The sequence below is a fragment of the Panthera onca genome, chromosome B3, assembly GCF_046562875.1.
Source record: "Panthera onca isolate mPanOnc1 chromosome B3, mPanOnc1 haplotype 2, whole genome shotgun sequence".
NCBI classification, from domain to species: Eukaryota; Metazoa; Chordata; class Mammalia; order Carnivora; family Felidae; genus Panthera; species Panthera onca.
In genome coordinates this window covers 80,610,150-80,626,445 of record NC_138344.1, presented here as the reverse complement: position 1 = coordinate 80,626,445, position 16,296 = coordinate 80,610,150, and the positions used below count along the sequence as shown (strand labels likewise).

The 16,296-nt window shown below is 35.1% G+C and overlaps 1 protein-coding gene across 7 annotated transcripts in view; it reads left to right on the top strand.

Moving 5' to 3' along the window:
• STRN3 (striatin 3) overlaps positions 1-16,296 on the top strand; it is a 106,003-nt gene that overhangs the window by 34,764 nt on the left and 54,943 nt on the right. For 5 of the 7 annotated variants that reach the window (XR_009606137.3, XM_060619449.2, XM_060619443.2 and 2 more), the window contains exons 2-3: positions 15,389-15,492; positions 16,124-16,197. Coding sequence is in view for 6 of the 7 variants with exons in the window: in XM_060619449.2 (XP_060475432.1) it covers positions 15,389-15,492; positions 16,124-16,197 (178 nt within the window). In the remaining variant the exon portion in view is untranslated. Of the gene's footprint in view, positions 1-10,152; positions 10,255-11,418; positions 11,523-15,388; positions 15,493-16,123; positions 16,198-16,296 lie in introns of those variants that run through there. The other 2 variants (XM_060619448.2, XM_078448348.1) reach the window with 2 other exon arrangements.

Genomic DNA, 16,296 nt, shown 5'->3' with positions numbered 1-16,296 from the left:
GCTTTTGTATCACGAGATGATTATACAAAGATTTCTGAGCAATACCTTGACACACTGAATTATGAGGCTAAGTATGTCTGTTTTAATATCTAAGCTCCTTGGTGATTCTGATATTTAGCTAGGTTTTGAAACCTCTGTATTAAATATTTTATATAAAATATCACTGGGATAGCTGAGTCTTTTTACCTTTATCCTAAATTACTTACAACTGACTGAACCTTGCTTAACCCCAGAATAATTTTGTATAATTTTAGTTGGCCCTTAGGGGAGAGGGTGCTAACACTTGTTGAGAGCCTACTATTTAGAATAGTGGTATTTTTAATTTGTTAATAGTTGCTATAACCCGATTTTGTCTTTAATTTGCTTCTGTACCTAAAGTATTTAAAAGTTTCTTTGTTAATTCCTTGGGATAATCAGTTTTCCAAAAAGTTCTAAAGAATGTTTTAAAATCATTAAAACTCACTTGTCTTTAGTGTTTGCATTTAGTTTAAATTTTGTTTAGAGAAAACTTACAGTAAAACAGATATTGTTGAGTAATTTATATGTTTTAAGCAAGATACTCTTATTTTGGAAACCCTGGAAACTATAGTAATTGTGAAATAACTTGAGGCTGGTATTAGCTCAATGTTGAATGTTTTGCACTGGTGACCTCTAGTGGTCTTGCAGTTTAAAAGTGATCTGTCAGTATCAAGTAATTTTTTTTTTTAGATCTCATGTGATAATCACATGCTGATTGTTGAACCTGTTGAATTCAGGTGATGGAAAAAAATATGGTCCCAGTAAGTACCTTTACCCATGTTTAGAGGAAGAAAAATTGTCTCAAACAACAGCAGTAGAATTTGTTATTCTGTGGGCACCTCGTTGCCTCAGTTAAGTGTCCAGTTTCGGCTCAGGTCATGATCTCATAGTTCATGATCTCGCAGTTCATGAGTTTGAGCCTCATGTCAGGCTCTGTGCTGACAGCTTGGGGCCTGGAGTCTGCTTCAGGTTCTGTATCTCCCTCTCTCCCTGCCCCTCCCCTGCTCACACTCTGTCTCTCTCAAAAACATAAAAAAAAATTTTTTGTTGCTCCGAATTAACTGAGATTAGATATAGAAACAAATTTATAAGGTTCATTTTTGCTTATACAGTATGTTTATAGTAATGACTTTCAAGTTAATCATCACCTTTATAATCTTAAGGTCAAATAATTAAAAACATTAAAATTAGGTGACTTGGGCAAATAAAAAAATGACAATTTGTGGTTTTTAAAAGTCCTTCCTTTATTGACAATACCATACACTCCATGGTGGAACCTTTTTCTGTAACTAAAGTGCCTAGGTCATTGACCTCATCTTTACAGTAACAACGTACTTCTTGAAGCTAACCATTAAGAATGATTTTTAAAACATTTAAAAGTTATGAAAATAATTTATATGCAGAAAAGTGTATAAAACATAATTGTACAGTTTAGCCAGTTATAAAAGGAACAACCATGAGATCACTCTTGGAGAGGTCAAGAAATCAACAGAGCACTGCTGGTACCCCAGGACCTTAACCACCTGGTCCTTTCAAATTACTGCCTCCTTCTCTCATAGGGATAACCACTATTGGTTTTGTGCAGTCATTTTATTGCTTTTCTTCATATGCTTCTAAGTGTTCATTGTTCAAATGTATTAGTTTAGTTATGTCTGATAGTGAACTTTATATAAATGGAATCATATAGGATGTTTTTTGTGTCTTGCTTTTTCCTTCAACTTTGTATTGGTTCATAAATGTTATGTGTGGCTGTAGTTTGTTAATTTCCTTTGCTCTGTAGTGTTTCATTGTACTAATATGCCACAATTTATTCTTCTCTAATTGATGGATATTTAGATTGTTTGCAACCTTTGGCTGTTACAAAAAATAGTTTTGGGAATATTGTTTTACATGCCTCCTAGTACATACATATGTAAATGTATTTCTTTTGGGTCTGTATCTAGGAATTTTGGGTTTATAATGTGTTTATATCTTCAGTATAATGCAAAACTTTTATAAAGAGGCTATACCAGTTTATGGTCCCTTAAGTCATTTATGGGAATTTCTGTTCACGCTTCCTCAAAAATTGTGTTGTCAGATTTTAAAATGTTTAACCAATTTGGTATTGTGTTACTTTATTGGAATTTTTAACTTATATTCCTTTGAATACAGATGAGGTGAGAACTCTTTCATATCTTGATAGGCCTTTTTGATATCTTGTGATCTGTTATAGTGTAAGTCTTTTTACAATATTTCCATCAGACTCTCTTTTTAATTACATGGTATGTCTTTTTGGGGAGTGCATATGAATTCTCTATTATGTATATGATCCCATTCTCAGTTATATGTTTAGCAAATACCTTCTTCCATCTGGTTTGCCTTTTTTTTTTTTTTTTTTAAAGTAGGCTCCACACCAGTCATGGAGCCCAATGCAGGGTTGAACTCACAACCCTGAGATCAAGAGTCAGATGCTTAACTGACTCAGCCACGCAGGCGTCTCTGGTTTGCCTTATTTATTTATTAAATTTTTCTTTGAGTTTATTTATTTTGAGAGAGAGAATGTGAGCAGGATAGGGGCAAGGAAAGGGGGGGAGAGACAGAGAGAGAGAGAGAGAATGAATCTCAAGCAGGCTCCATGTTGTCATTGCAGAGCTTGAGAGGGGCCTCTATCTGATGAACTATGAGATCATGACCTGAGCCGAAACCAAGAGTCAGACACTTAACCAACTGAGCTACCCAGGCACTCCTGGTTTGCCTTTTTTTTAAAAGTGTTTTGTTTTTTTTTTTTTAATTTTTAAAAAATGTTTACTTAGTTTTGAGAGAGAGAGAGTGTGACCGGGTGGGGGTGGGGGGGACAGAGAGAGAGGGAGACACAGAATCTGAAACAGGCTCCAGGCTCTGAGCTGTCAGCACACAGCCTGACGTGGGGCCCGAAGTCATGAATGGTGAGATCATGATCTGACTGAAGTCGGATGCTTAACTGACTGAGCCACCCAGGTGCCCCTGAAAAAGTTTTTTTAATACTTAAAAATGGTTAAGATGGTAAATACTGTGTTATGCTTTTTAGCACATTTTATAAAAGTGTATAATTAAGTAGTGTTAAGTATATTCATATTGTTGTGAAACATATCTTCAGAACTTTTTCATCTTGCAAATCTGAAACATTAAACCCATTAAACAACAATTCCTCCCCTTTTCCTGTTTAACCACCATTCTACTTTCAGTTACTATCCATTTCACTACTTCCATTTACCTCATAAATGTGAAATCATACATATTTGTCTTAATATGACTGCCTCATTTCACATGGTGTCCTGACAGTTCATTTGTGTACCATGTGGCAGGATTTCTGTTTTAAGGCCAAATAATACTCCTTGGTATGTATATGAATTTTGTTTATTCATTCATCATCTGATGGGCAGTTGGGTTTCTTCCACCTCTTGGTTTTTTCGTATAGGGCTGCTATGAATATGGGCATGCAGATGTGTCTTCAAGACCTGGCTTTTAATCTTTTGGATATATATACTCAAGCGGAATTTCTGGATCATATTAATAGCTATATTTTTAATATTTTGAGGAACTGTCACAGTAATCCATGGAGGTAATGGTTATATCATAATCCCACCAACAGTGCACAAGAGTTGCCGAGTTTCTCCACATCGTCACCAACACTTATTGATGAATATTTTGAACAATTGTACAGAAAAACATCATTTAGCATCGAGCTCCCATATGTGGTGTGCTCCCAACCTCCAAAACAGTTTTCCTCTCTTGTTAACATCTTGCATTACAGTGGTACCTTTGCTGCAATTAACCAATTTTGATACATTGTTATTATTAAATCATGTCCATAGTTTAATGTTCATTTTGTGTTGTATTGGTCAGTGGGTTTCAACAAAAACATAATGTTACGGATTCATCATTACAGTATCCTACAGAGCAGTTTCACCACCCTTAAAATTTCCCTGTGCTTCTCCTGTTCATCTTCCTCCATACCCCTCAACACTTGGTAACCCCTGATCTTTGATACTTTTGCCTTTTGTATATGTCATAGTTGGAATCATGCAGTATGTGTAGCCCCCTCAGACTGACTTCTTTTCCTTTTTGAAATATGCACTTAAGGTTCCTTCATGTCTTTTCATGGCTTGGTAGCTCATCTCTTTATTGATGAATAATATTCCCTTGTATGGATGTGCTACAATTTATCCATTACTTGTTGAAGGATACTTGTTTGATTCCAAGTTTGGGCAGTTAAGAATAAAGCAGCATTAAACATTCACGTATAGATTTCTGTGTGGACACAGATTTTCAGCTAATTTAGGTAAGTACCAAAGGAGCATGACTGATGGATCTTTGATAAGAGTACATTTAGTTTGTAATAACAAACTGCCAAACAGTTTTCTAAAGTTGCCATTCTCATTGGCATTCTCAGCAGCAATGATTGAGAGTTGGTGTTGATTCACATCTTGGCCCATGTTTTGATTTTCAGCCATTCTAATGGATGTGCAGTGGTAGCTCTCACTCTTACTGTAATTTGCATGTTCCTGATGACCATCATGTGGAACATCTTTTAAGATGCTTCAAATTTACCATCTGTGTATCTTCTTTGATGACATGACCATTCAGAACTTTTGCCTTTTAAAAATTCTGGTTGCTGATCAGAGTTGGCTGTTAATAATTGCTTTAAGAATTCTTTGTAGGTATTGAGTATCAGTCCTTAATCAGATAGGTGTTTTTGCAAATATTTTCTCCCAGTCTGTGGTATGTCTTTTTGTTCTCTTAACAAGGTCTTTTGCAGAACAGACATGTTTCCAATTTTAATAAAGACTGATTTTTTTTTTTCATTGATCATGCTTTTGGTTTTTGTATTTAAAAACTCATAAACACAAAGTAACTTAGGTTTTCTCCTTTTATTTCCTAAAAGTTTTATAGTTTTATAGTACATGTTTAGTATATACTATATATTTATATAGATAGTAAATATGTATCTGTGTTTGTATATATATGTATACAAACACATAATAAGTGTATATATGTATATGTATATATGAATAGAGTAGGTCTTGAAGTCTGGTATTGTCTTCCAGCTTGTCCTTCTGAATTGTGTTTGTTGTTCTTGGTCTTTTGCCTTTCCATATAAAATTTATTTTTATTTTTAATGTTTATTTATTTTTGAGAGAGAGCGACAGCACATAGGAGGTGTAGAGAGAGAGGGAGACAGATGATCTGAAGCAGGCTCTGCGCTGACACCAGAGAGCCCAGTGTGGGGCTCAAACTCATGAACCATGAGATCATGACCTGAGCTGAAGTCAGAAGCTTAGCTGACTGAGCTACCCAGGCACCCCTCCCTATAAAGTTTAGAATCATTTTGTCAATATCCACAAAATAGCTTCCTTGGACTTTTGTAGGATTCCATTGAATCTACAGATGTAGTTGGGAAGATTTAACATCTCAAAATATTGAGTCTTTCTGTCCACATACATGGAATATCTCTTCATTTATTCAGATTTTTTATTTCTTTTATCAGAATTTTTTGTAGTTTTCCTTATGTAGATTCCTGTGCATCTTTTTCTGGATTTATAGCCACTATTTTTCCTTGTTTGGTGCTAATATAAATAGTATTTATTGTTCTCAGTTTCAAATTCCTATTTTTCATTGCTGGTATGTGAGAAAGCAATTAATTTTCATATATTTACCTTTTATCCTGCAGCCTTGCTATAATTGCTCATTAGAGCTAGAAGGGTTTATTGTGGTGGTGGTTAGAATTTTAGAATTTTCTACATAGACAGATATAGAGTCGTCTTCCTTCTTGATCTGTACACTTTAAAATTTGTCTTTTCTTTTTTATGGAATGCTTTTTGAATTTGCGTGTTATCTTTGCACAAGGGCAGTGCTGATCTTCTCTGTTGTTCCAGTTAAAATGTTCTTTTTTATTTGCCTATTCCAATAATTAGGACTTTGATTACAGTGTTGAATAGGAGTGGTGAAAGGGGACATCCTTTCATTGTTCCTGATGTTAGGAAGGAAAGCATCTAATTTCTTACTATTAAATAGGATGTTTAGCTGTAGGTTCTGGTAGATTATTATCATGTTAAAAGAGTTCCCCTCTATCCCTAGTTTCCTGAGAGTTTTTATTTTGAATGGGTAATTGATTTTGTCAAAGGCTGTTTGTGCATATATTAATATGGTCATATGGTTTTTCTTCTTGGGCCTGTTTGGCCAGTTAATGATAACATACAGTAATAGATGTTCAAATGTTGAACCAGCTTGCATACCTGAGATAAGTTTCACTTGTTATATAGTTCTTTGTGGATTCAATTTGCTAATACATTGTTGAGGGATTTTGCATCGATGTTCATGAAAGAGATATTAGTAGTTTTCTTGTGATGTCTGTCTGGTTTTGGTCTGTCTGGTATGCTGGCTTCATCAAGTGGGTTATTAGCAAGTGTACCTTCTGATTCTGTATCCTGGTTTCAGTTATAGAGAACTGGTATCATTTCTTCCTTAAATATTTGGTAGAAGTCATCACTGAATTCATCTGGGCCTGATGCCTTCTGATTTGGAAGATAATTAATTATTGATTACATTTGTTTAATAGATATAGACCTATTCAGATGATCTGTTTCTCCTATGTGAATTTTGGTAGACTGTGTTTTAAGGATTGGTCCGTTTCATCTGAGTTATCAAGTTTGTGGGCATAGAGTTCACAATACTCCTATATTTTCCATTCACTGTTCATGGGATTAATAATGATGATATTTCCTTCATTTCTGATATTAATTTCTGACTTCACTTTTTTTTTTCTTGGTTAGCTTAGCTAGAGTTTAATCAATTTTATTGACCTTTTCAAAGAATCAGTTTCATTGATACTTATTTTCAATTTTTTAAAATCTGAATTCCAGTTAGGTAACATATAATGTAATATTGTTTTCAGTGATTCATCACTTACATATATAGCACCTGGTGCTCAACATGACAAGGGGCCCTCCTTAGTACCCATCACCCATTTAGCCCATCTCCCAATCACCCCCCTCCATCAACCTTAAGTTCTCTATCAAAAAGAGTCTCTTATGGTTTCTCTCTTTATCTCTTTTTTCCCCTTCCCATACGTTCATCTGTTTTTTTTCTTAAATTATACATAGGAGTGAAATCATACGGTATTTTTCTCTGCCTGACTTATTTCCCTTATCGTAATACACTCTAGCTCCATCCACGTCATGGCAGTTTCATTGATACCCTTTATTGGTTTACTGTTTTCAATTTTAATGATTTCTGCTCTAACTTCTTTTCCACTTCCTTTAAGTTTATAATGCTGTTCTTTCTTTACTTTCCTAAGATGGAAGCTAAATGGTTGGTTTTAGGGCTTCTTTTCAAATATGTACTTTGACTGCTATAAATTTCCCTGTAAACATTGCTTTTTGTACATCCCCCAAATTTTAGTAAGTTTTATATTGGTTTCATTTAGTAAAAAAAATACTTTAAAGTTTCTCCTGATATTTGACTCATGTCAGATATCCTGTGTTATTTAATCTTCATGTATTTTGAAATTTTCCCACCATCTTTTATTGATCTGCAGGGTTTTTTTTAATGTTTATTTTATTTTGAGAGAGAAGGAATGAGTGGAGGAGTGGCAGAGAGAGAGGGAGAGAGAGAAAATCCCAAGCAGGCTCTGGCCATCAGCACAGAGCCTGACATGGGGCTCGAACTCATGAACTGTGAGATCATGCATGACCTGAGCCAAAACCAGAAGTCAGACACTTAACCAACTGAGCCACCCAGTGACCCCTTTGATCTCCATTTTAATTTTGTTGCAGTCTTAAGAGCACATACAAATTTTTGTCTTTTTTTAAGTTGAAGTATAAATAACATACAGTATTATATTAGTTTCAGGTATACCATATAATGATTCAAGAATTCTGTACATTACTCAGTGCTCATCATGACAAGTGTACTCTAATAATCACTTTAAATGTGAATTTAAAGCCAATTAAAAGATAGACACTCTTGGAGTGGAGAGCACATTTGTATGATTTTTAATCTTTTAAATTTGTTAAAGGTGTGTTTTAAGGTTCAGAATGTGGTCTGTCTTGGTGAATGGGCTTGAGAAGAATGTGAATAGCCTTGTTGGTTAAAATAATCTATAGATGTCAGTTTTCTAATTTTCTGTATGTTAGATCTGTCAGTTGCTAATACAGGAGTGTAGAAGTCTCTGGCTATAGTAGTGATTTAGTCTATTTCTCCTTGTAGTCTTACCAGTTTTTGCTCACAGATTTTGACACACTTTTGTCAGTGCATACATATTAAGGATTATTATGTCTTTGACCCCTTTATCATTATGCATTCTGTCTTTTTATCCCTGTTTAGCTTAATCTAAAGTCTGCTTTGTTTGAAATTAATGTAGCTGCTCCAGCTTTCTTCTTCTTCTTTTTTTTTTTTTTTAAGTTTATTTATTTTGAGAGAGAGAGAAAGAGACAATCCCTAGCAGGCTTCACACTCAGCATGGGGCCTGATGTGGGGCTTGATCCCACTAACCGTGAGATCATGACCTAAGCCGAAATCAAGAGTCGAATGCTTAACTGACTGAACTGCCCAGGTGCCCCTCTTTCTTCTTTTTTAATGTAAGCATTTATAGCTATAAGTTTTTCCCTCAACACTGCTTTTGCTGCATCTCATAGGTTTTGGTATGTTGTGTTTTCATTTTTATTCCTGAGTGTTTTCTAATTTTCCTCATGATTTAAGAGTGTGTTGTTCAATTTCCACTAATTTGTGAGTTTTCCAGTTCCTTTGTTACTAATTTCTTTCTCTGTTATGGTCAGAGAAAAAATTTTTTTAATCTTTTTAAATCTGTTGAGACTTAATTTGCATGAACATATGGCCCATCCTGGAGAATATCCCACGTGTATCTGAGAAGAATGTGTATTCTTTTATTGGGTAGAGTGTTCTGTATAATACATCTGTTAGATCTAGTTGGTTTATTGTGTTATTGAAGATGTTTCCTTACCTGCTTTCTGATTCTTTGATTGGTTATTGAGAGTGGGATATTGAAGTTTCCACCTGTTACTGTGAAATTATTTCTTCCTTCAATGTTTGCTTCATATATTTGATCATCTTATTAAGTACATAAATATTTATAATTGTTTTATCTTCTTGCTGTATTGAACTTTTTGGTAGTATATATTGTCATTTGTCTCTTGCAATCCGTTTTGATTTAAAATCTTTTTTGTCTGGGGTGCTTGGGTGACTAGTCACTTGAGTGTCCAACTGCTCAGGTCATGATCTTGTTCATGAGTTTGAGCCCCGCATCAGGCTCACTGCTGTCAGTGCAGAGCCTATTTTGGATCCTCTGTCCACCCCCCACCCGTCCCCTACTTAGGCTCGCTGTCTCACTCTCAAAAATAAACATTAAAAAATTAAATAAATTCACACAAAAATAAGATCATTTTTGCCTGATAATAGTATAGAAGGTTTACAGACTTTAACAGTAAGTGTGTTAGGCTACATGAGCCATGTTTTTGGTCTGTGTTACCTATTCTTTCATTTATGAAGCCGTTTTTCACTCTGGGGCTGTCCAAAAATAAGCCCGAGGTAGGCTGCTAATCCCTGCTGTATCTTGAACAGACTTTTAAAATGGTAATGAATTTATTCATCCTTTTCTTTACGGTTAGTGCTTTTGTCTTGCTCAAGAATTCTTTCCTTAATCTGAGATTTTGAAGATATATATTACATCCTAAAAGCATTATTGTTCTGCCCTCACATTTAGGTCTATAATCCTACAACTGATGTGTCAGCCAGAAGTTTTATTTTATCTCCCTTCCCCAATGTCTTTACCATGTATACTAAGCATAAGGGGCAGAGAGAGAGTGAGAGAGACAGGACAGACAGAATCTGAAGCAGGCTCCAGGCTCTGAGTTGTCACCACAGAGCCTGACGCAGGGCTCGAACCCATGAACCGCAAGATCATGACTTGCGCCAGAGTCAGACACTCAACCGACTGAGCCACCCAGGCACCACTCTAAGCATAATTTTTGATGTTGCCATTTTTTCCTTGGTGTTGTAAACTTCTACTTTGATAAATTATGTGACTTCATATATATTGGTTTGTTTCTGGAATTTCTGTTCTGTTTTTTTGTTTGTTTTTTAATCTGTCTATCCCTGTACCAATCACTGTTTTAATTTCTCTAGTTTCAGAAACCATCTGAATTTCTGGTAGTGCAAGTTCCACCACTTCTTCCTTGGTGATTGTCTTGCCTGTTCTTGGTAATTTGAATTTTTTGGTAAATGTTAGAATCAGCCTGTCGAGTTCTACACACACACACACACACACACACACACACACACACACACGCACACACATTGAAAGTTTGTGTGGAGTTACAGTAACTCATAGTTTGTGTGATAATTGTTTTTTATGACTCTGCTAGTCCATTTAGATTGTTTTTTCTGTACAGATTGCAGTTTTTTGTGCAGAGATCTTGCACATTTTTGTTTATTCCCAGATGATTTTTTTTTTTTTTTATGCCATCGTAATATGTTGTGGCTATTTCTTTTTGTGGTTACTTTTTTTTTTTTTTTTTTTTTTTTTAATTTTTAAAGCTTATTTTTGAGAGAGAGCCAGGGCAGGGGGTGGGGGGGGGGTGGGGGGAGGCTCGGAGAGGCAGAGAGAGGGAGACACAGGACTCGAAGCGGGCTCCAGGCTCCACTCTAACAGCACAGAGCTGGACGCGGGGCTCAAACTCATAAACTATCAGGTCATGACCTAAGCTAAAGTCCAATGTTTAACTGACTGAGCCACCCAGGTGCCCCTGTAGTTACTTTTTAAAGTATTTATTTGCTGAGATGATGCTACTAGTGATGAATTATGTCCTTTAAAAATAGCTCAGAATTCATTGTTATTAATTTATTAAATGTTGTCTCTTATTTAATTGGTCTTTTTTTTTAATCACTGTCAGATATAACTTTTACCTTTTCAAAGTACCTATATAGATACTTTGTGATACAAGGTCATAAGGTCATATCCAGTAGTCATGACATATCTGGTCTTTGCTTTTACCCCCATCTCGAGGTGGTTTGGGTTAAGATATCTCCTTTAAAAGGCATTGTCTTAATGAATTCTCACCTTTTTTTTGGTTCTTTGTGTTTGTGAATTATCCTTCTTCAACTCCTCTTCAGAAGCTGCTGTGAGATTCATGCTTTTTTGTGTGTACTTTGTGCTTGTTTGTTTAATTTACTAGATTCTCTATATATGGATTGTTTCTAATATGAAGTTGAATGCTAAGGCAAGAAGTCAAAATGAAGTCTCACAATAGTGTTAGATTGTAGTGCCTGCTTTGGTAGCACATATACAACAACGTAAGATTCTAATAGGATGCATTACCACTGTGTAGTTTTGTTTGTTTTTTTTTTTTTAATCCCTCAGGAACAAGACAAGGGTATTCACTTGTCACTTGTATTGAACATAGAACTGAAAGTCCTATGCATAGCATTCAGGCCAGAGGTTGGAGGAGGGAGGGAAGGCATCCAAACTGGTAAGGAAGAAGTAAAATCATCACTATTTGCAGTGACATGGTACTATATATAGAAAATCCTGAAGACTCTACCCAAAAGCTATCATAACTAATAAATAAATTCAGTAAAGTCACAGGATACAAAATTAATTTACAGAATTCTCTTGAGTTTACATAAACTAATAATGAAGTGGTAGAAGGAGAAATTAAGAAAACAATCCCATTTACAATTACACCAAAAGGAATGAAATACCTAGGAAGAAATTTAACCAAGGTGGTGATAGACCTGTCTTTTGAACACTAGAAAATATTGATGAGAGAAATTGAAGACAACACAAAAAAATGGGAGGTATATCATGTTTATGGATTGGAAGAACTAATATTGTCAGAATATCCATACTACTCAGACCAATCTACAGATTCAGTGTAACCCCTATGAAAATACCAATAGTGTATTTAACAGAACTAGAACAAACAATCCTAAAATTTGTATGGACCCACAAAGCACCCCAAATGGTCAAAGCAGCCATGAAAAAGAACAAAGCTGGAGGTACCACAATCCCAGATTCAAGATACACTACAAAACTATAGTAATGAAAACAGTTTGGTACTGGCATAAAAACATTCACATGGATCAATGGAGCAGGATAGAGAACCCAGAAATAAGCCCATACTTACATGGTTAATTATGGTAAAGGAGGCAAGAGTACACAATGAGGAAGATAGTCTCTTCAGTAAATGGTGTTGGGAAAACCAGACAGCTACATGCAAAAGAATGAAAGGAGACCAATTTCTTACACAGTCCACAAAATAAATTTCACATGGATTAAGGACCTAAACATGAGACCTGAAACCATAAAATTCATGGAAGAAAACATAGGCAGTAATGTCGTAGACGTCACCCTTAGCAGCAGTTTACTAATAAATATGTACTCTCAGGCAAGGGAAACAAAAGCAAAAATAAACTATTGGGCCTACACCAAAATAAGGCTTTGCACAGCGAAGGATACCATCAACAAAATGAAGAGCTATCTGGGGGTGCCTGGGTGGCTTAGTTAAGTGTCTGACTTCAGCTCAGGTCATGATCTCATGGTTCATGGGTTCAAGCCCTGCATCAGGCTGTCTACTGTCAGCACAGAGGCTGCTTCAGATCCTCCCCTCTATTCCACACCTCCTCTGCTCACTTGCTCACTCGCTCACTCACTCTCTATCCTACTGAATGGGAGGAGATATTTGCAAATGATATATTTGATAAAGGGTTAATATCCAAAATATGTAAAAATTTATATAACTAAACACCAAAAAAAAAAAATATATATGGCAATCTGGGAGTACCTGGTTGGCTCAGTTGGTTAAGCTTCCAACCCTTGATTTTGGCTCAGGTCATGATCTCACAGTTCATTGAGTTCAAGCCCCACATTGGTCTCTGCACTGACAATGTGGAGCCTGCTTGTAATTCTCTTTCCTTTTCTCTCTTTGCCCTTACCCAGCTTGCATTCTTTCTCTGTCTCTCTCAAAAAAATAAAAGACAAAATATTAAAAAATAACAGCAATCTGGTTTACATATGTGCAGAGGACCTAAATAGACATTTTTCCAAAGAAGATATTTGGATGGACAAGAGACACATGAAAAAATGCTCACATCCCTAACCATCAGGGAAATACATAACAAAACCACAGAGACCTGTTGCCTTAGACCTATCAGGACGGCTAATATCAAAAAGACAAAAATTAACAGGTATTGGTGAGAATGTAGAGAAAAGAGAACCCTTGTGCATCATGGGTGGGAATGTGTAAATTGCTGTAACCACTGTGGGGAACAAGCTGGAGATTCCTCAAAAAATGAAAAATAGAGGAGCGCCTGGGTGGCTCAGTTGGTTAAGCTTCTGACTTCGGCTCAGGTCATGAACTCGTGGTTTTTGAGTTCGAGCCCCATGTCAGGCCCTGTGCTGACAGCTCAGAGCCCGGAGCCAGCTTCAGATTCTTTGTCTCTTTCTCTATTCTTCCCCTGCTTGTACTCTGTCTCTCTTTCTCAAAAAAGATTATTTTCTTTAATAAAAAAATTAAGAATAGAAATACCATATAATCCAGTAATTCCATTAGTGGGTATTTATCCACAGAAAATAGAAACACTAATTGGAAAAAGATACGTGCACCCCTGTGTTTATTGCAGCATTATTTTCAATAGCCAAGATATGAAGCAACCTAAGTGTCCATTGATAGTTGAACAAGTAAAGAAGATGGCATATTACACAATGGAATATTACTCAGCCACAAAAAGAATGAGATCTTGTCATTTGTGACAACATGATTTGCATCTAGAAGGTTTTATGCTAAGTGAAATAAGCCAGGGAAAGACAAATATGATATGCTTTACTTTTATGTGGAATCTAAAGAACATAGTAAATTGAACAGTCATAAATACAGAGAATTAAGTGGTGGTCACCACAGGGGAGGAGGTTAGAGCGATGGGCAAAATAGGTGAAGTGGTTTAACAGGTGCAATTTGCAGTTACAGAATTGATAAGTTAGGGGAATGAAAAGTCCAGTATAGAGAATATAGTCAGTAATATTGTAATGGTGTTGTATGTTGACGTTGGATGGTGACTGCCCTTACTGTTGTGAAAAAAAGAGAGTTAAGGCAAAAAACTTAATCAGAGTTTCTTGAAGCTGTGTGGTGAAACTGACCTTTTACATTTGCTTAAGTGCTACTTTTTTCTTTAGCAGCTTAGACTCTTAGGTTCTGAATAGTTACCATTCCTCCTGATGTTTTATTTTTGTTTTGAAATTTATATTTGGAAGTGTTATGTAGCTGTCTAACTTCACAAGTGTTAAGGAGTTGCAGATGATTCTTTTATTTTTTTATTATTTTTTTTAAGGGTAATAGAGAAGAGCTTGTTTTGATAGCAGTGGACATTTAAATACTTACATGTTCTTATTAATCAATTTGATTTAGCTGGTCTGCTGGCCAGTGTATTTCTATCATAGAAAAACAGATCCAACTTACTGGGTTAAATCATCTAGCTGAATTCATTTGTTCTGATTTCATGTTCACTGAAATTTTAAAAAATAAATTATAATTTAGCTTACTAATAGTAGCTTTACTTTTTCTTAATAAATACACCTATGGGTCATCTCAGCAAGGGCATTCTCCCCCTTGTGGAAGTTAGTTTTATTGTAATTATGTACATAATGGCAAATGTCTCCATACAGATGCCAGGCTCTTTAAAGCTGCCTCTCACAGAAAATAAGGCAATTGAAAAGAAAATAATCCCTCTCGTAGTAGAAAAATGGTAACAGAAAGTAATGAGTTCTTTGAACATACAGTGGCTTTACTTAAACTACTTGCAGTACTCTAGTATTACTGTTTCAAGAATTGAAACAATTTGGAGTAGGTGGGTAGAATAGAAAAGATTACACATTTTTTAAGTATTTTGTGAACGCAAAATGGTTTTGAAGTAATGTTACTGTCTTTTGAAACAAACATCTCATTTGGGGGAAAATATTTACTTAAAAAAATAATAATTTGGGGAGGAGCCAAGATAGCAGAACAGCATGGAAGTTTTTGTGTCTCGTGTCCATGAAGAGAATAGTATTTTTTAGTTTTTTGTGACTTGTATGTTAGGAAGTAGGTTCAGTTTTTATGTATAAAATTTCCTTTTATGATTATGTAAAAAGTGTTAACATTAGAGACCTTAAGATTAAGCAAATAGCTGATTTATAGTCATTGATTTTTAAAGTAATTGTATTACTAACAAAGTTTGGTTGACTGCCTCTATCAATTTTAAAACTTGCCATCATGAACAAGTTACTATTTATTGTTTTTTTTTTTTTTTTAATGTATCATTAGGAAAAAAATGAAAATAAATGAACCTGTTATATTTTTAGGCCCGGATAGCATTTTTGCAAGGAGAAAGAAAAGGACAAGAAAACTTGAAGAAGGATTTAGTAAGAAGAATAAAGATGTTAGAGTATGCATTAAAACAAGAAAGGTATGTGTGCCTCGTTTTCTTATAATACAAAATAGAACAGTATTCTCTTTTATACCAGTGTGCATTGTATTTGAAAATACTTTGAAAGTATGAAACCCTGACCCAAATACAAGATGATACTTGGATTTGATTCTTATAAGGGAATAGAAAAGATTTAAATCTGTAAAATTGAATAGTGGGTGGCTCAGTCGGTTAAGTGTCCTACTTCAGCTCAGGTCATGATTTCACAGTTTGTGAGTTCAAACCCCACATTAGGCTCTGTGCTGACAGCTCAGAGCCTGGAGCCTGCTTCAGATTCTGTGTCTCCCTCTCTCTCTGTCTCACTCTCCTTCAAAAATATAGAAACATTAGAAAAAAAATTTATAATTGAAATTATGTCTTTTGTTATAGATTCTAAGTTTTGGAATTTTATTTTTCTTTAAAGATAAGGAAAAAATTTGTCTTCATTTTTTACATTTACATTTTTTTTCTTATATAGCAGTACACTTTTTTCTCTAATTTCCGTAAAGCTTAAAAAACAGGTATTCATATTATGTTTCGTGTTCTCAGAGAAATATATACTAGTATTTACTTAACTGTGTAGAAAAGGAAAAAATTTTTTTCTTTCAACAATTTGTTGTTAAATTTTCAGGGCAAAATATCACAAATTAAAATATGGCACAGAACTGAACCAAGGTGATTTGAAAATGCCAACCTTTGAATCAGGTAAAGTGGATTCTTCTGTTAACCTTCTCCTGACCCAGTTCAAGAAAAAAATTGGTTTAAGCTCATTTTTCTGTAACAGACATGTTTTCTTCACCCTCA